Source organism: Amblyomma mixtum, chromosome 5 (genome assembly GCF_055824585.1).
Source record: "Amblyomma mixtum isolate Tamu chromosome 5, ASM5582458v1, whole genome shotgun sequence".
Taxonomy (NCBI): domain Eukaryota; kingdom Metazoa; phylum Arthropoda; class Arachnida; order Ixodida; family Ixodidae; genus Amblyomma; species Amblyomma mixtum.
The window spans coordinates 49,183,043-49,206,586 of record NC_143016.1 but is presented as its reverse complement, the minus strand read 5'-3'; the positions used below and the strand labels follow the sequence as shown (position 1 = coordinate 49,206,586).

At 45.5% G+C, this 23,544-nt stretch overlaps 1 protein-coding gene across 3 annotated transcripts in view; it reads right to left on the bottom strand.

Annotated features, from left to right (window-relative positions):
- The window catches only part of LOC149342068 (uncharacterized), an 11,377-nt gene extending 3,928 nt beyond the window's left edge, over positions 1 to 7,449 (bottom strand). For 2 of the 3 annotated variants that reach the window (XM_089542080.1, XM_089542081.1), the window contains exons 1-3: positions 7,145 to 7,448; positions 4,848 to 4,999; positions 4,061 to 4,128 (exon numbers count right to left, since the gene is read on the bottom strand). In XM_089542080.1, coding sequence (XP_089398206.1) covers positions 4,061 to 4,128; positions 4,848 to 4,999; positions 7,145 to 7,309 — 385 coding nt within the window. In that variant the 5' untranslated portion in view covers positions 7,310 to 7,448. Of the gene's footprint in view, positions 1 to 4,060; positions 4,129 to 4,847; positions 5,000 to 7,144 lie in introns of all 3 variants that reach the window. The other variant, XM_089542082.1, reaches the window with a different exon arrangement.
- Positions 7,450 to 23,544: the final 16,095 nt, after the last annotated feature.

Genomic DNA, 23,544 nt, shown 5'->3' with positions numbered 1-23,544 from the left:
TTTGCCCGCTTAGCATATTTATAATGCATTAAAAATATAATAAAAATATACATTAGAAATATACTAAAAAATATACATTTAATACATTAAAAATGTGTTTACTCGGGCTTAAAAAAAAGTCTACTGGGCGGCTCCATGGAATGACACGGGTTAATTCATCAACTGGAGAACAAATCGTACACGGGTATTTATCATTAATCAACAGGAGTCTGATATTATAAGGTCACGTGATTGAATGGGAGCGGCAGATACCTACATACAGCATACCAAGACGACAGCGACACAGCAAACAACAAATCCTACGACAAGCGCTATACTTGGCTTGCCGTATATATACCCAGCGAAAGCGACGCACTATTTTGCACGGTGATACCTTTTTTTGCGCAAATACTGTGGGCTTCCAAATTATCGCAGAAGTACCCTACTGGTCGCGTTCGAATCTGGGATTAATTGAGAACGGAATTGCTAGTTGAAACTTGCGTCAGGCACAGGTCAGGAGTCGAACTGTCAACCAACAGATACATGGGCGTGTAAGGGAGCCGGTCTGCCCTGACACACGGGGTCCTTTCCGCTGGCTTATTCGGACCCAGAAGTACCCAAGGCGCTTTTGCTGGTATAATGCTATCACGTTCTCACACGGAAATGTTCGAATGACATTGAGTGGAATGGTATTCGAGAATAGGAATGACATTCGGACTCGATGGACTGCCGCGGTGCTGCACGACACTTTCGAAACGCATTCGAAAGCCTCAGCTCGTTTTCAGTGTACAGCGACGACGACGACGGCGGTCACACTAGTCCGACAACGACAGTATATATCACGCTGAACAACAGCATGTAATTATAGTGAAATATCTAGTTTACTATAATATGATTCTAGAGGGTCACGTTTTTCAGGCCAACGACACCGACGAATCCGGTCGGCGGACGGTCAGCCTTGTCGGCGGCTGAGCGAGAGCACGGTGATGAGGCGGCGGTGTGTGCATGCTCGCGCTTCTAAATGAGCGAAACGAACGGCTATATTTCACGTGTGCATACCTGAACACTCACCAGCGATAAGCGCTTGCCAAATCAGTTTCAATCGACGACGGCTCTGTTCCCTTCCGCGACGACTAGGCCCAGCGAGTTCGCAGGGTTGGATCTGTGATTTCGGCGGTTGTGAAGAGCGAATCACAAGCTTTAGCGAATGCAAATGGTCACCAGGTGTAGTTTTGGCAACAGTGACCTGAAATCAACTATTGATTACATCGCAGGGCACGCGTACGATGAACGGGAATCGCCAGTGTGACCCAGACTGCCGAGCCGTGCTTTACGGCCAGCAGCAGTCGTCGCCGTCGCTAGGTTGTGGATAACAAGTTAGGCCGTTTCAGTTAAAGCGAACAGTCGCCATACATACTTCTGGATAAAGTAGTTTAAAAAAAAGTACTGGTCACGTCGGAGAAAGCCCGGACAAGAAGCGAGAAGCGCCAGTCCTGCGCGATGCCAACAACCCGGCTTTCTCAGGCGTGCGATCGCATCATCGCTTCCCACACATTGTAGCACTGCGTAAACAATCACGAGTACAACCAGTAAAAAAGAAAACAGATTGTTTATTAGAACCAAAGCGCAGATTGCGTTTTATGTTATGTAAACAAGCGATGTAAACAACAGTATGAGTGCAGTCGTCCTCATCGGCGCACTCCCGGGGAAATTTCATGCTGACGCGGTTAATATTCATTGACGTAATATTATCTTCAAGCACTCCCTTAGACAGAACACATGTAGCATCGTTAGATGACATTCGGCTGGAAGGCATTCGAAGCGCCCGTGTAGCAGGGGTATAAGTGGTGATCACCTTCCTGCTAGAAGTTACGATAAACGAAAGGATGACAAGAAAGGGAAAGTTTTCACTCTTCGCTGAAACGTCATTTCGAGCCCTAGATTGTTCCACGGTAGCTTGAAGTGTAATGCAAATATGTTTACGCGGACAACCCATTTGTTAGAATTTAAATATACTTCAGACGGATTAATTGCGTATTTACGAAAGTACACTTTAAATAGATGGCCAGCACCAAAATGCGATGTCCAGAAACTCGATTTTGAGCATTAGATTGTTCAGGACAGCTTGTAGTGCGCTGCAAATATGCTAATGCGGACTGCCAATTTGCTAGAATTTCAGTGTTCTTTGGACGAATTAATTACGTATTCACGGAAGTACACTTCAAATACATTGACGACACGCAAATGCCATTTCCCGAAACACGATTTCGAGCACTCGACTGTTCATGGCAGCTAGAAGTGTGCAAAGACGTTTAAAAGGACTGCCCGTTTGTTAGGATTGAAATATATTTCGGATGAATTAATTTCATATTTACGAAAGTTCACTTTTAATACATTGACAAGATGCTAAAACTGCATACATATACGTTTACAAGGGCTGCCCGTTTTCTAGAATTGAAGTATACTTTCGATGAATTAATTTCATATTTCCGAAAATACACTTTTAATACACTGACAAGATGCTAAAACTGCATGCATATTTTTTCATGTATTTGAAAAGTGCTCGAAGTATGCTTTAAGTGAGGTATTTTTGGCACATTTTAAAAATATATTTCGAATACCAAGCATGAAATTTCAGAAACATATTTCCTACATATTTTTAGTGCATTCATGAATACAAAATATGTTTAAAATACATTTTAAATAGACCTCCGTATATTCCAAACGCATTAGTTTTTGCTAAGGGATGCGCAACTTTCGCTGAAAAAAAAAAGTTTTATAACCCGAGTGAAGAAATTTTGCAGAAAATACATTCTCTGCCGGCACTCTGGAACCATCAGTTAACAACTGTGTTCGTGGAGACGGCATTGCAATAAGGACTGTACATGCTTCAACCAACAGTCACCCAGTTCAAACCTACGCGTTCATAGATATACACTCTATGAAGAGCTTTATACCTACTATTAGTGGAGAGCCGTTAATAACCGGAGATTTCGAAAAGATTTTCAGATCTATTAGCGCAATCTGCAGGTGGCAGAAAGCAAGAGGTTTAACTCCAAGCTAATGTTTACATGAGTCCTTAGCACACGATTATTGAAAAAAAATTCAATCAAATCCTTCAAATCGATGCTTGACGCAGACATCGATACGCCTTGAACTCTTTTGTTTTCTCGTTGCACCAATGTTTCAGTTATTCAAGTAAATATCTCAGAACAAATGACGAATGGTTCTGCTTCAAGCATTACTGATCAGCTTTCTATTGAGTGTTCCATAAATTATTAGGCTCTAGGAAAATGATTCCATAAAAAATTAGGCCTTAGGAAAGTCATTGGCAAAAGAAATTAACTTCCATTCAATCGACTGGAAGGCATTTGGCTACTTGTTCATTGAGATTTAAATGGCACTTATTTGAGCTGTCTCTTAACTCACATAAATACAGCTGAATAAAGTTTGAGTTTTTATTGAAACATCTTATACTTTACAAGGTCTCAAAAATGGTCCTATGAAACTCAATGTGCATTTTTCTAAGGGATGTGACCTCTTGTTTTTGCCTAGCCGTATTGCGTTGTAAGGTAAATTATTATGTACCCTCATACAATAGCTGAATGTTCTGCACCGGCAGAAAAACCTCACCAGCTTAAGCTCCATTCCATATAGTGGACAATGTTCGCCCGCTGAGAGGAAAATATTAGACAAAGCAGTTAAGTTAGGTTTCATAACAGCTACTTTAAATGGCGGGATGAAAAATTAGCGCTTGAAGGCCAGCTTCCGTTTCTCATATGCTTCTATGCAAGGAAAAAGAGCAGCGTCTGATCCAATGACTGTAAATGAAATAACTGAAATTTTCCGGCTATATGTGATGCATCCGCGCTCCATCAGTTATTACATTACTGGTCATAGAAACATGGAAACTGAAAATTGCAAAATTAATCAGCTATTTTCACAAATCACTGGTCACTTGCATTTTAGTAGGGGCTCAATTGGAAGTAATAAAAAAAAATGAAGGTAAGCAGAAGTAACAAGCCACATGCCCTGCGCTGTTGTTAAAATAGATTATTCATTCAAGGTTGATCATATTTACCGTCGCCGACCGTAAACACAGGCTTGTCAGGCGTTGCCCCGGGCCTAACATGGAAGGTTACGTTCCTTCTGAAAACACGCAACAGAGAATATACGTATATTATTTCGAAAATGAGTGCTAGTATATGCATATTTTCTCCGAACTTGTGATCATGCAATCAATCAGGCAACTTTCCGCGCAGCAATTTATCTCCGAAGTTATACATGTGCCCTTTCTTTCGGTTTGTGATCCGGAATAGAGTGCATAATTCTGCGTGAGAGGGTAGCCGTTTTTTTTTGTACTTTTGATCGGCAGCAGGCATGATTGAAAGTGGTCGTTTCCAAAGTCAGACGAGAGCAGCCTAGACGTCAGTAGACTGCATTCGAACTGTAGGCTAATGCATGCGGAATACGCAATGCCGAATCGAGATGGCTCTGGGTTTATGCTTAAGGCAGCGCGTGCAGAGATCCGCCGCTATCCACCGCTATCCGACGCAGGTGAGGCTCTCCTCCGAAACTAGGCACTGTTTTTAGGCGGTGAGATTCGTGGCAGCCACCACCGCAGACGTAGCACCAGTCTTGCGGGGCCCTCCTCTCCACTACACCGCTGTCTTCCACTCTCGCCGCACTCTCCTCCACCATTTTCGTTCTTATGCGCACACTGTGCCCTCCGCGTTGCTACGCGGTTAAGCCGACAGCGTGGCCGACGCTGACGTTCCACACATGAACGTCGCTTAAGAGCTGCGGTTTAAAACTGGTTAGCGAAACGCTTTCTAGCTCTCCGGAAAACAAATGTCCTCCACTCTTACCCTTCTTTGCCGTTAAGGCCAGGTAGAATCCACACATATGTTGCGCTTGGGCCGTTTTTATCGAAGTCCGTTCGCAAGGCAGCCAGGCAGTCCAAGTTTCCGTCCTGGTCAGTGTCCAACATGGCAACAGAGTAGACCATAGCCCCGATGGCCTGGAACAAAACAACGATTTAACTGTAACACAGCACAAAAATTCCTGCTCTACCAGCACGCAACTGACGCGTACTACTGTCGATTGAACAGTGGTAAGACAAAGTGTTTTCTGCGCTTCTGTGACCACTAACTGAAAGAAAAAAAATGTTTCAACGTTGTATACCACAGGCAGTGAGTCTAAAGCTTCAACAGGTGTTAAACCGCTGTTTGAACGCACAGTTTAAAGAAAGAGCTGCTGTGTGAACGCTTACTGTGACAGCGCTATGGGTATAATGAAGAAATGCTTGTTTCCGGGTAAGCCGAAATCGGTCGTGAGAGATGCGCAGCCATTCGAACGATTGGATTATAATCCTCACTACGGTTTATGGATTGTTTGCCCCACCAAACTGGAACTTGTGAAATTGAACCACTTATGTGCTGTCGTTACTCTCGTTTTACGCACCCAATAGGGATCAGGTCCTTGATCTTATGACAACCTTTAATCTTCCTTCTTATCCGCGGGACATTTCAGTGACATAAGGCTGCTAATTAAAGACGCCACTGGCCACTTTTGAACACGAGTGTGGAAAATGTCTGGATTATTTCGCAGAACAGTTTCAAAGAAAGGGCTTTATTTTGTTCCATCGGGATATCGTTAAAGGTTTTAGATGTATTACGTAATGGCATCACATCCATGCGTCTTTGTATGGCGGCACACTCTTCGCGAGGCTCGAAGATGCATGACCTTAGAAGCTCTCGCGGCGACGTTTTTTGCTAAATACTTCTAACCCTCTGTCTCCGTGCTAACGATGACCGCAAAATTTGGACCTCCTCTATCGAGCCGTCCTCGCCTCATCGACAAGCTTCTGGGGTTGTTTTATGGCTGTGGCGTACGGCTGCTGAGTACAACGCGAGATCGATCGCAGTCGCCTAAATATTGCGGCAAATTGCAATGTGTGCAATGTGATGACAGGGCATACTAAAAAACCCCGGGAGGTCGCAATTAACCTGGAATCTTTGACTACAGAGTTTATTCCACACTATGTACTTGTATGGGACGTTACGCCCCATTTACCATTTACCCATTTACCAATTTGTAACTTTGGTAGAAGAACAGTTGAGCGATAATTAAATAGATAATTAAATCATAATTATTCAAGTACAACAGACCACTCGTATCACTGCATGTAACAGCATCTTTATGAACATATTACTTACAATGTATAAAATTGCACCCTTTTCTGTGAAAAATATTCTCTCGTTATGTGTTTTATTTTCTGTTATCTGAGTTTTTTTTCCCATACTCATGTAATTACTTGAAAATAACAGTGTTTTTAATGTATACCATTCCATTTGTATTCGCTTTGTACCTTCTTACTATATGCCCATCCTGTAAAAATCCCAATGGGATTGACAGTATGTGAAATAAATTATGTACCACCCTCCTCGTCGACCAGAGCCGCACATCAAGACGTGATGTGGATGACGGCTAAGAACCACCGTATATAGGCGTTCCTTCGTGCATGAAGAACTCAAGCGTCACCTGATCTGACGTATGTAACAAACCAGGGTCTATCGATTACAAAAAAAAAAAACAATGGCGGAAAGCTCTAATGTGGACGTTCTGAGTATTGCAGGAACAAACTGATTTTGCATACTGCCGTAACATATGCACAGCTTTGACGCATCTGTATCTCTTCTCTTATTCTGTCTCTCATTGCAGTCGCAGCGGCCCAACATGATGCAGCTACGGCACAAGAGACTAAGCACAGTGCAGGTGTTCACGCCAAATCATCAGGGCACACTGAACTGGACGGACTTACATACGCTGCGGCTTCTACATACAAGCCAGCATAGCTAGCCTGCGTCCTGGGTGAAATTCGGAACGGGAGATTGCTGGCGGCAGGCCATCTAATTGGCACTGTGAAATGCGCTTTAAAATTTTGGTTTGAGTTCGATTACCTGGTATTCTGCGCATCGCTGTACAAAGCAACTCGTTACTTTGACCATTAAGTAAACGGCCAAAACAAGAAGCCACACTTTATGTGCAGTGGTCTCACACTAACAGTGGTAGATGTTGAGTTCAGAAAGGCCCTAAAGCCAAAGATGGAGGCTGTTCGGCGGTGTTTGTCAGTAGAAAGGAGACAAAAGCTTATCTCACGTGCCTTGAATGCATCACTGACGTCATGGTTGAGTTGGTGTTTCGCCTTGCACTGAGATCTTGGGAGCACCAGGAGGGAAATAAAAACGCCGAAGGCCGCTTTAGAAAGCAGCGATCTCATCGTGGCCCCGACAGAACGTATACTGCGTTCAGCTTCGCAAATGTGCATTCTTTTTTTTTGCAGAACCACAAATGCTTTAGTATCAAATATTGTTCAGCCTGGCTTTTAGATGAGCCAACTTCGGATATTTAATAGCCTGGTTCCTATGCAGTGCACATCGGCGTCCTGCTGCGTTACGAATAGTCTGGCTGATGAGCCTCGCAGACGAAATAGATTGTCCCCATTTGGGGATTGTTCCGCTGGTACTGTAGGATGTACATTTCACATCCGACGTATAATTATAAAAACAAGAGTGTCACTCTGATGCCTGAAGAACATTAATCGTTGACTTTAAACACTGGTCGCTTGGTGTACTACAGGCGCACGGACTCTAAACGTTGCCGCGCTCGGTTGGCAGCTCAATTACATTCACGATATTTATATATCTGCCGAGCAGATACGGTGCGCGTCAGCTTGGTGCAATATCATTATTTTATTTATTGGGTGGGAAATACATGGTACTGCCCGTGGGGCAGGACAAAAGGAGTTAATTAGTCTCCTGACGAGGCCCTGGCCCCACTGGGCGCCACAGCAGCGGTTACAAAATACGATTCCGGTTACAAAATACATGGAGACAGTACACATACAGTTAGATACAGCAACCATAACCGTACAAAAATGCACATGGAGCAAGTTCAAAAAGAAAAAAACACATATTGTTAACATTTTGTACACAAATATAGAAACCAGAACACAATAAATTTGCAATTATAAATCATTATTCATACGTGTTTGGCCAGCTATTTGGAGTGAAAAGAAGTTGTATTCTGCGTTTGAAAGTTCTCAGCCTTCTACATGATTTTGCGATCTCGAGAATGTCTGGTTAATTATTACATAACTTCATGATTTGATGATCAATTGTCTGTTTAGCATGATTTGTCCTTGGTTGTTCTATGACAATGAAAGTCAGTATCTCTATTTAGGTTTGGTTTGGTTTATTGGAGTATCTCTATTTAGATAATGACTAACAAGTCAACTGCAATTGCTTGATACTTCAGAGAATATGTAGGCAGATAATTTCTGTGTGTATATTTCGTGAAAAGGTCGGATATTTTGTGTTCTCATTAAAGTTACAGGGTGTACATTTTTTTTATATAATGTTCTAATGACCCTTCGCTGCAGTGCAGATAGTCTATCGTTATCAGTCTTAATTCCGGTCCCCCATATTAAAGCACAGTTAATTAAAGTGTGAGTGTACAAGTGAAAAATAAAGCTGCTTTTGGAGCCTGGCAGGGACGAGATTTCGAAGGCGGCATAACATTCCAATATCTCTGGCTATTTTCATTCTTATATTTTCTACATGATAGGACGATGTTAAGTTCGACTGAAAAGTAACACCTAGAAAGGAATGACAATCTACGCGTTCAAGCAATGCATTATTAAAGTTCAGGTTTAGGTTGAAGACATTGGGCTTTTTTTTTAAAAAAAATATCATATATTTTGTTTCCTTTGTATTTATGTGAAGTTTGTTTGTTGATACCCATAAACTGAGCTCATCCAGCCATGCGTTTGACGTGGCCTCAAGTTCCTCAAGGCTCTCTCCGGAAAAAAATACACTTGTGTCATCAGCATACAGCAACACTTCTCCCGCTGACGAAATGTTAACGATGTCATTTATATACAGAACAAATAACAGCGGCCCCAATATAGAGCCCTGAGGAACGCCGTATTTAATGTTACCTTTCCCCGATGCAATGCCGTGTATGGATGTGAACTGGAACCTCTCAAGAAGATAACTGCGTATAAGACTTTGTGTGATGCCTCTAACGCTATATGCTTCAAGCTTGTTGAACAAGATATGGTGCTGTATAGAATCGAATGCCTTCCGAAAATCTAAGTAAATTCCAACTGTAAATAACTTAGCTTCAATATTCCGAATGATTTTGTCTTTAATGTGCAGCAGCGCCGTTTCGGTTGATTTTCCTTTTTGAAATCCATACTGCTGTTGGACAATAACTTTCTTTGACAATAAAAAGGTACTAAATCGTTTGTGTAGGATACGCTCTGCAACTTTGGAGAACCATGATAAGACTGAGATTGGTTTGTAATTGTGTTACTCATTGTATTTACCACCTTTCTGTATTAAAGTAACACGAGCAATTTTTAATCTTTGTGGAAAAACACCAAGGGATAACATTTGATTGTAAATATGGGTTAGGCGCTTTGCGATAACACTAGCAACTGCTTTAATCGGTAGGGCTTTAACATCATCTTCGCCAGCAGCGGATTTGTGATCAAGGGAACTGTGACGACCCCACATAATGCGCAGGTCCACACGGGACGGAGAGGCAAGAAGACACCGTATGGCTCAGTTTAAACAAAATGATGTAATCAATAATTATACATGGTACATCAGAGGCTGGGGTGTCCGACCTTACGTGGCGGCGCCGTCAAGGGGGCGATGGAGGGGCTCCGGAGTTGCGATCCGTCGGTGGCTGGCAGAAACCGCGCGCCGTCCGGCTTCGGCGCTCAAGGACCCTTTTTCGTGTCCGATGTCGTCCTCAGCGTGCCTTTCGTCCGCACTCCCCAGCTATATCTGCTCCGCCGGCCACGCCCGATCTCCTGTCTTCCCGACTGGAATGTTTCTTTCTTCCTCCTTTCCACGGCGGCGCCTGCGGCCCCCCGACCTCCCTCGTTGGAATGTCGTTTGTCTCCCGTCGGCAGCTTTCTACCATTGTACCCCTTCAGTGGCTTTGCCGCCGCTGGGGGCTCCGTCTACACGGCGCCGCCGAACGCGGACCGTTTAAGGGGAGACAAGGGAGTAGGACGGTTGAGCACAAAGAAGATTCCGACGAAGATATGGGCCCTGGTATTTCACGCACGGAACGTCACACTCGCTCACCCTCCAGAAGAAAGTTCTCCGAACATTTGAGTCCAGGCAGCTCCCCTTCTTTTTCTGAATCGCCTCGCACATTCCATCCGACAAAACACTTTTCGCTGCACACAACACCACTGCACTGCACCATATGCCGCAGCTGTCATAACTGGCGTCTCCAGGGGCAGCACTGATCTTCTTTCACAGACAAACATGAAACTCAGCACCCAAGCCTCTCCTTGCTAGTCCAAACTGGACGAAATAAATTTACCACAGTTACAAAGGAGCTCCCACTTCCAGCACAATCACGGCACAGACAAAAAAAAAGATAACGAAAGGAAGTCGGGCATGTTCTGCATCCTGTGTAAAAGTGTTACTTAATGACAGAAAGGCTTAACTAGCAACTCCGATATTTTAACACATAAGCACATAGCAATGTTATGAGCTGCGTCATTACTCAGTCTTAACCAGTCCCCAACTCCGCTCTGTTTACGCCATTAGTCCGACTTAGCTTTCCGATTTCGAAGCGGATATCGGCGTTCATGAGTCGTACCAAGTAATTCTGTGACCCCTTGTCTGCTTTGAGACTCGCGAGGGCTTTTTCGGTTTTCTCTGGTCTCCCTTTCCTGGTTGGCCTCGTGCGCCGACACAGGGTGCCGTCTTTGCCAATGAAATAACCTAGCTGTTCGGGGTGAGATGGTGCGCCCTCTAAGCTTTCGATTATTCGCTTCAGGTCAGGATCTTTGCACTGCTCTGTGCGTAATTAGGCGGGGTCGACTACGGGGACAAACTCATCTATAGCTGACACGGCAGCTGTACGGCTGAGCGCATCAGCATTCAGATGTGTCTTTCCTGACTTGTACTCCACCTCAAAGCAGTATTCCTGCAGCTGTAGATTCCATCTAGCGAGTCGCGAGCTAGGGTCCCTGACACTCATCACCCATTTCAGAGGATGGCAGTCTGTGACTAGCTTGAATTGGCGGCCGTAAAGGTAGCATCTGAAGTGCTTTACTGCCCAGGCAACGGCGAGGCACTCCCTTTCTGTAGCTCCGTACTTCTGCTCTGTGGGGCTCAGCTGTCGGCTAGAAAAAGCCACGGGATGTTCTTTGCCCTCGATAACCTGAGATAACACAGCACCAACTGCGAACTTTGACGCATCTGTGGCCAAAACGAAGGGCAAATTAAAATCCGGGTGGCGCAACAGCGGTGCACTCATTAGCTTCCTCTTCAGGGCCCCAAAAGCATCCTCCTCGTTTTTGCACCAGCGAAAGGCGACATTTTTGGCTGTTAAGGCAGTGAGGGGCTTAGCGAGCTTGGCGAACTCCTCTATGTGCCTTCGGTAGTAACCGATCAGGCCGAGAAACTGCCGGACCTGGCGGACACTAGTCGGGGATGGAAAATCCGAGACACACCTTAGTTTCTCAGGGTCCGGTCGCACGCCGTCAGCTGAAACAACGTGCCCGAGGTATTTCACCTCGTTTTTGAGGAATTGGCACTTAGAAGGCTTCAGCTTGAGACCAGCTCCTCTTAGTCGCACCAAAACCTGCTCAATATCGCGCAAGTGGTTCTAAAAACTGTCACTGTATATGATTATGTCATCCATATACACGAAGCACAGCTTCCCCAGAAGACCCGCCAGGATAACATCAGCGGTTCTCTGCCAGACAGCAGGGCTGTTGACCAGACCCATCGGCATTCTTTTCCATTCATAGCGCCCTGAGGGCGTGTTGAATGCCGTTTTCTCAGCATCTGCCGGATCCATTGCTATCTGCCAGAATCCCGCCGCCCTGTCCACTACCGTGAAGTACCTGGCAGAGCCCAGCTGAGAAAGCGTCTCCTGTATATTGGGAATGGGGTATGGATCGATGCGAGTTACGGCATTTAGTTTGCGGTAGTCCACCACCAATCGATACGAGCCATCTGGCTTTTCCACCAATAGTGCCGGTGCTCCCCATGGTGACTTTGAGTGTTCGACAATGCCGCGATCAATAAGGTCCTGCACCTGCCGCTCCATCTCCTCACGTTGGGAGTAAGGAATCCTGTACGCACGTTGGTAAACGGGCGACGAAGTGCCGGTTTCTATCCTGTGCTTTATAACGCCACAGCAGCCCAAATCCAGGTTGGACGCGGCGAATACCTCTGAGTAGTCGTTCAGCAAACCAGCCAGAGCCTCCCTCTCCCTGGATTTTACGTAGGAAAGATCGAACAACGCATTTAGAGGAGCCGAAGGACTAGCATGCTCCACAGTTGCGAGTACCGTATCTGTGGGCTCACGTTTCTCTATCGCAGAGGTGAAGAAAGCCAATGTTTTGTTCTTGGGAAGGCTCAGTGGCTGCTGGCTACAGTTAACCACCCGTAGGGGCACTCTGTGGGCGTCATTAACAGTCACGAGGCACGCGGCTGCCTTCAGGCCATTACTAAGAGAGTCGACCGGTTCAAGCACTCCCACGGCGCCGCTCTCTACATCTGCAGGCACATAAGTGTACAAAATGTGCTCCGACCACGGAAGGACGACCGCCTCATCGACCAGCTTCACGGCAACCCGCGAATATACCTTCTCTAATGATCCCACTGTTTGACGGGTGTCAATATCGGTACTGCGAATCTCAGCCCTGCTCCTGTTCAAAAACGGAACTTTTGAGCCCCCCGCATTAACTTCTTCCTCAGAGAATGAGACTACTACCTTCCCTTTTCTCAAAAAATCCTGCCCTAATATACCTGACACTCCGTTTGGCAGAGACACCGTGTCCGGGCATACGTAGCAGGGGTGCTCCAATGCAATTCCGCCGAGAGTGAAGTGTAACCGGTAGAGCCCACTTATGCCAAGAGGATCCCCCGTTATGACTACATATTTGGTTGCCATACCACCAGACGCTTCCAACACCTCGCGGTTCCCTTTCCTTCGAAACGTGTTAAAGATGCTTTCCTTAAGCAAGGTCACCTTTGACCCCGTGTCTATCAACAATTCCATGCAACAACCGTTTAACTTGCAACGCACAACAGGGCATGCCTCGTCGGCCACACAAACCACCACCACCTCATTACCCACTGCTCCCTCCCCACACTCATCAGGATGGGGAGGACAACCTAGTTTTTTGTCCCTGTATCTGGGGCCTCGCTGTAGGCTTGCTTAGGGCGTGTCTCGCCTGCTTCTCTTTGTGGCTCCCCACGGCGCACGTTTGGGCAGAACCTTGCGATGTGTCCGCGACCCTGGCACGCGAAGCACGCGATTTCTTCAAAATCTCGCATACCGCGCCTGTAGCTTTGTGGCGGTCTCCGGTTTCCAGCGAATGGGCGCCGTTGAGCGCCCGCTTCAACCTGGCGTTCCACCTGCTGAGATAGCAGCTGCTCTAAGCGATCTAACCGCTCTGTCAAGAGAGCAACCTCAGGGTTGGGCACCGCTCTCTCTATGACGCGTACTTTCGCTGCGGCCGCCGTTAGCGCCTCATTTCGTTCCTCATCCAATGCGGCCGCCACGGCTTGGTCGAAATTGCTCGGCTTGCGCGAGAGCACGAACCGGCGCACGGGGTCTTGCAGACCAGCCACAAACAAAGCGGTCATTTCCTCTTTAAGTAGTTCCTCCGCGTATTTCTTCTTTAGCTGGTCTCCTTCCTCCTCCCTACTCAGCGTATCGCGCGCTAGGCGCTGAAGCCGCGACGCAAACGTTCGCACGTCCTCCCCTACCATCTGTCCGGCGTCACGGAACCTCTGTACCCGCACATGACGTGGTTCAGTGTCGAAATGCTCGAACGCGAGCTTCTTAAATTCCGCAAATGATTTTGTGAATTTTACTTTTTCGTCTCGCCAAGCAAAATCAAGAGCAGCTCCTGCCATCTTACACCTCGCCATTCCCAGCATTTGAGCATCGGACCATCCCCCCATTTTCCCAATCTCTTCTAGCATGGAAAAGAAATCGCAGACTGGAACCCCTGTCTTATCTCCCGTAAACGTCGGAATGACACTTCCTAATGCCAGCATGCTTGCTCCGAGCGACGGCTGTGGAGTGGGAGCTCCGTCAGTTACAGACATTTTTTTCCGCTCCAGCCTTCCGGTGCCTCAAGCCTCTCAAATGGGGGTCAAAGTCCCACAAACAGTCCCGTGATTCCCCTTTGATTACAATTTTGAAGTCATGAATGTCGCAGCATTCAGAGGACATTTGCTTTTGAGACCCCACTTCTGACACCAGTGTGACGACCCCACATAATGCGCAGGTCCACACGGGACGGAGAGGCAAGAAGACACCGTATGGCTCAGTTTAAACAAAATGATGTAATCAATAATTATACATGGTACATCAGTGGCTGGGGTGTCCGAGCTTACGTAGCGGCGCCGTCATGGGGGCGATGGAGGGGCTCCGGAGTTGCGATCCGTCGGTGGCTGGCAGAAACTGCGCGCCGTCCGGCTTCGGCGCTCAAGGACCCTTTTTCGTGAACGATGTCGTCCTCAGCGTGCCTTTCGTCCGCACTCCCCAGCTATATCTGCTCCGCCGGCCACGCCCGATCTCCTGTCTTCCCGACTGGAATGTTTCTTTCTTCCTCCTTTCCACGGCGGCGCCTGCGGCCCCCCGACCTCCCTCGTTGGAATGTCGTTTGTCTCCCGTCGGCAGCTTTCTACCATTGTACCCCTTCAGTGGCTTTGCCGCCGCTGGGGGCTCCGTCTACACGGCGCCGCCGAACGCGGACCGTTTAAGGGGAGACAAGGGAGTAGGACGGTTGAGCACAAAGAAGATTCCGACGAAGATATGGGCCCTGGTATTTCACGCACGGAACATCACAGAACTTAACAGAGAAATAACTTCATCTTCAGAAGTAGGAGCAAGAAATACACTCTCATTTATGACATCGTTAATATAATATAGAGGGCTGCACTCAGGTTGGTTATCGGGTACGGTCATTGGAGCTCCGACATTTATGAAATAATCATTAAACAGACTGGCTAACGATTCGCGAGAATATATTTCTCCATTTATTTGTAATTCAGATGGTAAGTCTGCTGTCGGGGCATTGGTCAACTCACGAAAAACTTTCCACGCTCTGCTGCTATTTCGCGCCAAGTTCTCAAATTTACGTTGAAAAAACGCGAATTTGGCTTCTTCTAAATCTTAATTTAACCTGTTCCTAAAGCGTTTAAATTCATGCAGTGTTTCAACGTCACGTGTTTTTAGAAACAGACTAAACATTTTTTTTCTGTTGCTTGATGCGCTTATAAAGATCTTTAGTTATCCATGGTTTCCGGGCTTTTTTGTACTGAAGTACAGTTGATAAAGATAAGGCAGCATTATAGCAGTGTTCTAGTATGGAAATGAATGCATCGTATGGTTTGGTTTGGTTTATGGGGTTTAACGTCCCAAAGCGACTGAGGCTATGAGAGACGCCGTAGTGGAGTGCTCCGGAAATTTCGACCACCTGGGTTTCTTTAACGTGCACTGACATCGCACAGTACACGGGCCTCGAATTTCTCCTCCAAAGAAATTCAACCGCCGCGGCCGGGATCGAACCCGCGTCTTTCGGCCAGCAGCCGAGCACCATAGCCACTGAGCCACCGCGGCGGCAAATGCATCGTATGACTGAGAGGGATCACTTTCAGAGTACAGATTTACCCATTGTTGGTTGGTTGGTTTATGGGGTTTAACGTCCCAAAGCGACTAAGGCTATGAGAGACGCCGTAGTGGAGGGCTCCGGAAATTTCGACCACCTGGGGTTCTTTAACGTGCACTGACATCGCACAGTACACGGGCCTCGAATTACTCCTCCAAAGAAATTCAGCCGCCGCGGCCGGGATCGAACGCGCGTCTTTCGGGCCAGCAGCCGAGCACCATAGCCACTGAGCCACCGCGGCGGCAGATTTACCCATTGTGAGCTAGCAACTAAAGACGTGAAAAAACTGACACTCTGGTGATTTATATGTCTTCTAGTGTATTTTATACTTTGAAAATTTCCATCCATTGGAAGGGCTGAAAATATGGATAGATGGTCGGTAATATTAGAACAAAGGACACCAGACAAAGTTTTATCCTTCTGGAATGTTTGTGAAACACAAGTCAATCAACGTGTTTGAATGTGCGGTTACTCTAGTGGCCTCGGTAATTAGGTTTTCACAATTATTTGCAAGCATAACTTCTAAAAGTTGGCATTTCGGATGTTCAGCTGAAAACAGGTCAACATTGAAATCGCCGACAACTACATGCCATTTTTTGTCATTTGCAAGAATCAGCAGTCTTTCAATAAAGCTAAGAAATTTATCAAGGATGCAATGGGGAGGGCGGTAAATTGCAAGAACGAGTACATTACGACACAGAATTGCAACTGTTTCAAAATCATTGTTCACGCATGTGAAATGTTGCAAACATTCAAACTGATGATGCTCCCGAACATAAGTGGAAACGCCCCCGCCGCGTCTTTCCGAGCGATAAACAGAAACGTGTCGATAATCACAAAAACCGAGTACCTCTGAGCTATCAGAATACCAAGTTTCTGAAAAAACCAAGAAGTCAAAAGCACACGCAGTAAGAGAAAGTTATGTTCCGATTTCCACATGTTTGTTCCGGAGGCTTCTCGCGTTCATATGAAAGACAGAAACGTGCTTCTTACGCAACCAGTTTTCACTGTGTTACAGTCTGTTAAAGGATTCAGTCGTGTAAGTGGCCATGATTTGATTTGGATGCCGCACTGGGCGTGAACTGAACGCTAGACAATTTGTTCGAGGTCATCTTCGTTTGAGATCCTGACAGCAGTTGCACCAGGGCATTTGCGCACGAAGACTCGCCGTTCTGAAATCCAAACGTACTGATACCCATTTTCTTTCGCTTTATGTTTTGCGAGCCAGCGCAGACGCTTGTTGGTTGCCGTCAGATTGTCAAAGAGTATGACTCCAGGTTTCTTAGTCTGCAATTGCCTCCTTCTTTCAAACCATTTTGATGTGAGAGCTCGCGACACAAATCTGACAATTACCACATCTGGCCTGCCGGGTTTAGAGGGCAGTTTGTGCAATCCTTCAATGTCATCTTTAGACAGTTCTGCGATCTCAAGGTGCTGAACTATTTTATTTACTTCTTCCAAGAGGTCCTCATCTTCTACTGGCTTAAGACCGTGGATTTCAATGTTTTGCCTTCGACTGTATTGCTCTAGATCATTTATCTGCTGTTTTAGTCCGGGCACAGCTTCCAGTTCTGGGGAGCTTTCCATAGCCTCTACCCGTCGACGCAAGTCACTAATTTCCTGGTCGTGCCTGTTTTGTGTGGCTTTTATGTCATCATAAGTATCCGACAAATGCTGGACGGATTTCTCGATACTTGCTATAGTTTCCTGCAAGTTCATCAATTTATCCAATTTAGCTTCGAGTGCCGGAATTAGCGACAGCTTTCTGTAGATTTTCGCCAGCTCTGCCTGTATATTTTCTGACGGAATTTGTGTTTCATGATCGCTTGCAGAAGGCTTGCAAGATGAGCATTTTTGTTTTTTTTCTAGTTCTTTCTTTCATTTGTCGAAAGAACCGTTCTGATATGCCACTGCACTTGCCAAGATGGAACTGCAAGTCACATTCAGAACATGTCACTATCGAGTCGTCTGCATCAAAGACTTCATGGTAGGACGAGCACTAATCAGGCATAGCACACTTTTAGCAAGCGACGGCCTAAAAACCGAACAAGGAAAGACGGCAAGGGCAGCAGCAGTAGCAGTAGCTTATTTGGACTAATAGCAATGAAATGAGGCGAATTTTTTCACAAACCTGCAATGAATTGCGGGATGCGTTTAGGCACAGGAACGTTGGACCATGCTTCCGCTACCGCTGCTGCCCAGGAAGTGAAGACATCGGGATCCGGGACATTGCTTTTGTAGACGGGACTGGATGACGATTTGTTCACGTGGCCTTAGATATAGCGGTGACAACAGCGGTGATCGCGTTGGACAACGTTGTTCGTCCGGTATACTTGCACGGCGGCGCTATCTGCAATGAATTGCAGGATGTGTTTAAGCACAGGAACGTTGGACCATGCTTCCGCTACCGCTGCTGCCCAAGAAGTTACCATGAGCCTCGAATCGTAATTTCCATCAGCCTCGAATCGGAAAGAAAATTTTATCCTTTCTTTCTACTTTTCGCTTTCATTTTGGCGCTCCGATTCCCTATAAATGCTTCTCCCCCTAAAGAATGCGCGAACCGAAAGAGTAGCTTATCAATATATCCTACCTTGTATTTTGCAGCCAGCTGAATTTTACGCCATCTGTTGTGTACCAGCACGCGGGGAAAGGCTCAATTTGTATTGTGGGCTTCCGGATGTGCTTGGCAAGCAACGTAAATGCTAAATCGCGTAACCTATACGCTGCTTTTTAGAAAAATGTTAGCCCCGGAAGATATATCCTAAATACTAATTATTGTGATGCTAGGGAACAGAGCATTAGGTCATATTAAGTATCATCTTGAGGTCCAGACCAGCGTGTCTGTTGCAGCGTGTATACATCATCATTAGCCTGACTACACTCCCTGCAGGACAAAGAGGCCTCTCCCATGTCCCTCCATTGAACCCTGTCATGTACCGGCTGCGGCCACCCTATCCCCCAAACTTCTTGATCGCATCCGCTTACCTAACTTTCCGCCGGCCCAGCTAGGTTTCCCTTCCGTTGGAATCCAGTCTCTTACGCTTAAGTACCATCGATTACCTTGCCTTCCCATTATGTGCACTGCCCAAGCCTTTTTCTTAATCTTGATTTTGACTTGGATGTCAGTAAGTGGTGTTTTATTCCTGACCCATTCTTCCATTTTACTATCTCTTAATGTTTCACCTATCATTTTGCTTTCCAACGCAGCGATAATACCTGTGACGCAGACGAAAATGCAAATATTTTTCTGTATCCAGAGAGGGCGCTAATAGAAACGGAGCCTTCAAGGGTTTAATTCTACATTTCATTCGAGAAAAGCTAGTCGGAAGTTGTGCCGTGAGGATTATCAGGAATTAAAACTGGTTCCATTTGATCTTTGCGAAGTTGGAACTAGTGAGGCACGGACAGAGTAAATAAAGCTTCCGTTCTGTAGCATAAAAAAATATTATACAGCAGAAGCAGCAGCAAGATTTTTGTTATACAAAAAAATGGCCGCGACAATTATGAATTCTTAAGTGAAACAGTGAAACACCTTAACAGCACGCACAGAGGGCAAAGCACATGTCTAAAACGACCGAACTGTGCGTTTCGCAAATCCCAAAGCCGCCGCGACAAGGAAAGCAAGAAATGAAGATGAAATATTATGAGTTTAGCTGCACATGCTTAAATCCAGACCATTTTTAACTAATGGTTATTGCTAGATATCGCGTGTTCAGACCGAAACACGCCAGAACGTGTTCTTGGCAAGCATTTTGTCCTCTGTACAAGCTGGGCAAGGTACATCCTAACAAATTACAAGGAAAATTTCGATAATGTCGAAAAGACACTACACAATGTAAAACCTTCATTTACTTTTTATTGGAATACCTCGCTGGTAAACTATCGGAAACGTTTACAGGCAAAAAGGAAGCTTTCAAGTGCGGCTTATTCTCTGGAGTGGGGGCAGGAAGCCATTGGCACATCTCTCAGAATGGGTTAGAGTTGTATGTAGTACATTGCACCTTCAGGGTAGGGACAGAGTGCGGTGCGGAAACAACGCAATAAAAAAGGTTAAATATCAATTAGGGTCAACTTTATGTGAGATGCAGAAGATTTAGGCAAGACCAGTTGGAATGATCAAAGCATGTCAGGGTCGGATATTAACCGAGACTTAAAAAGCGAAGGCAGGGAGCATGTTAAAAACAAAAACGTAACTGAACTGGCAGTACAGAAAGATGTTTAGCAGGTGACTATCTTACAAGAAAACAGGTATGTTCTTGATGCTTTGAAGAAAATAGGGAAAATGTAGTAGGAAGAAAAATAACCGCTGCTCCTTTCTGTTGTTTTCAGTTCGCTCAAAAATTCTCTTCTAAAATGTTCGAATTTCATATATCCCATCTGAGTGAGGCCACTTCCCTTAACATGCCCCATATACCAATGCCATGAAAACAACCATCCGCTCTCCAAAATGATGCTCGAATGCTCTGCAGCCAGGGGTGCAAAGCAACTACGACGGACACTGCTAACGACGGCGATCAAGTGGAGGGTCGAGAGGTTAACCAAAAGGGTGTTTTAGAACGACATTAGGAAACTACCGCAGAAAACAACGGGTTCGATTCTTAAAACGAACGCATGCCCCTGAATTTCTAGACCACAACAGACTGTGTTGACCCAACACAAGAGTCGAAATAAGTTGATAGCGCCAGGAAGGTGATATCTGACGCTAGAACATCGTGATAATTGAGTAAAAAGCAAAGCACGGAGGAAATCTCAAAGTAGCAATAAGGAAGTTGGGAGCTGAAAATTGCATGTGCAGCTCCAAAACACTTATGCACGTTGAACACATTGTGGTGAAAAGAACGTACTCAGCGGGGACAAAAGGGAAGAAACTCAAATGGCATAACAAATCACCCAAGCATCTCTTCTAACGTGTACCACGGGAGGGCGATAAACCCCAGTTGTAACTAAAGACGAAGAACGCCGTCATTTAATCGAAAAAAGCTAAAGCAACGTTTTTATTAAATGCAGATCGTTTTGAAACAAGGCCGCGATGCAGTACTCCGAAAGCTTGTACGTATATGCCACGTTTTGTTACATCATACGCACAAGAGAGCTGATTGTGCACAAAGCAACCAATACATTTGCGCATACTGAAGGGAGCTATATTGTATTTGCAAGAATAGAACTTAACCTGTCTATTTCGCGAGTAATGGTAAGGTAATCTGGCAACACGAAGCTTTTTTCTTAAGCGTACACGCAAGAACGTGCCCCTATTGGACAATATTTAGTGCTAGGCAATATGCTTGAGAGCACACGTGACTAAGTGCAACACCCTCAGAAGACACGCTGTACAAGTATTTGAACGTCCCATTTTCTTTTATTCACCGAGCACGATTTACATTCACGTTTCATTAGATCTGCCTGGTATTATAATCACTTTCAGATAACGACCCAAAAAATTGCTACGAAGTCGATGTCTTTTTATCATCTAGCAGTAATTGTTTCGAGAGCCTCCATTGCAGCCGGAGAGCATATCTGGGCCCGGCAATGTTATATAGGAACAATAGAATGGGATAACAGACAAAATATGATTTTTTGAGAGGTTGTAGAAGAGTACAGACGCGGTGCTCGTTTTCAGCCGAGAGGGAACACTTTGGCCTTGAAGTGGTAGCTGAATAACGAATCTCGTTCTCTAATGTTTCGTTCTACGGGAAAAGGAAGCTGTCCGAAATAGCTTTTGTTGCGAGGGGCGCTGCCTCTGTTGTTTCTTTGGCTCAGATCCTGGCGGCTAGTTTTGGGAAGAAGCTTTCAATCATCAATCATGGCTGCATTGCACTCTTCCTCATCCTATTAGGCTCGACTGAGATATTCCTCGTTCCGTTATAGAAAAATGGGGAGGCTGTCCAGGACCATTCTGGATAGCACTGTGTTGAAACCGCCCAGCCATCCCCTTTTCAGCAAAGTTTCCTGTGTGGTCATGTGACCTTCTTCAGTATGACTCATGTGGTAGTTGAAGTGGGGACTCGCACATAGGTAGTGGCGCCGGAGCAGCTATCTGTTGTATGCATTCGTCCTTTAGAGCGAGCGCTGTTTATGTTCCTCCTCCCTGATGTCTCTCCTCAGGACATCAGTAGATAGGCAACTATGGGCAGGTTGACAAAGGCACAGTTTTTATTTCATTCACCGAGAGGAAGCTCGAAGTAATTGCTGTGAAATCTTGGTTTTGGCGTGCGGTGGTGACCGCGTTCGCTTAAGGCACCAAAAAAGCAGGCACAAACATGGCCTGCTCACGAACGTGATAAGTACTGACGAATAAGTACGACGTACGATTGCTTCACACGATAAGTACTGGGCTCCATTCACGACCCACCTGAAACATATCGACTTTAGTACCGCGTACAAGCCTCCACCAGATAGGAAAACTGTCGTTAAACAACCGAGAAAATTAGTGCTAAATAAGGGCTTAATTATTTCAGCGTCTTGTGATAATGAACGCAAAAACACAAAGCTGCTCACGATTAAAGCGATGATCAAACAGATTTATGTCATCGGCAGTACTAGAAGACAGTTTCCCTGTCCTCGGTTTCATTAACATCTGTTCGCCATCGAAGTGCGTATATATTTATTGATTAGAAATTTTGAACTAAAGCAAGTTCTTTTTTTTCTGTACTGTATTCAACATTGACAAGTTTAATGTAAGGTCGAGTGGATTGGGGACTAATTCATCACAAAAGGGAAGAGGCTGGCAGTTTGATTTAGTCTCGGGGATTCGCATACTACTACTCACATCGTTGCCGATAGTTTGTAAATATCAAGTACGTCGGTGGAACCTGTCTTGTGGTTTTTTTGACGTTTCTAGCTTATATAACCTACGCTTTAAATGAAGTATCCTTGATTTTCTCAGATTCAGTAACCTATCCATCACGACATTTTCCTCTTTTCCGTCCTTTAAATCAAGCGCTATTTCGGCAGTAATTTCTTATTACACCGTTAGGCCTCCGGCAGGCAAGTAGTTCCACAACATAAAGCTATTTTTGTTCGTGATTACCGTCCTCGGTTCTCCGGTGTTTCATGCATCCTGATGCAGAAATAATCAAAGTGACTGATAAGCTCTATTTATTTTTCCGATCGATGCATTTAGATTTTTGATCAAAGTACACTTCACAGCGTGCCGCCCCGGTGGCTCAGTGGCTATGGCACCCGGGTGCTGATTCAAAGGAGGGGGGTTTGATCCCGGCCGTGTCAGTCGTGTTTCGGCGCAGGCGAAATAATAGAGGACCGTGAACTGCGCGATATCAGTGCACGTTAAAGAACCCCAGGTGGTCGAAATTTCCGGAGCCCTTCACTACGGTACCCCTTATAGCCTGAGTAGCTTTTCGACGTTAAACCCCCGTAAACCACAAAGCAAACTTGGCTTCGTGTTCCTGGTTTTTTTTTTTTTTACTCGGCTTTTCCAACACTTTAGAATGATAAGGTCAACCCACGCATATTCAGGTGCGAGACGGTCACGAGAGTGCGTTGAGAATCACTATATCTATTTCGGTGCTTACGGAATGTGCCAGTTTTATACGTTTGATAGCGACCTGTGCAGCCGGGTCATGGAATGCTTAGCAACTAGAGCGCTTAAAAGTATTACTTAAATTCTCTTGCGTTAGCACATGCCCACAGGGGAAGTATCATCTACTTTGATGAGCGCCGGTTACCTTCGCAAAAAAAAAAAAGAAAGCGTCGCCTTTGCGTTTCATGTAGCCTATAAGTGGGCACGGGTGAAAGGCTGTTTGCTAATTTGAGCATTTTTTTGGCGAAAAAAAAGAAGAAAATGGTGAAGACAGCCGCTGTCGTCTCTGACCGGG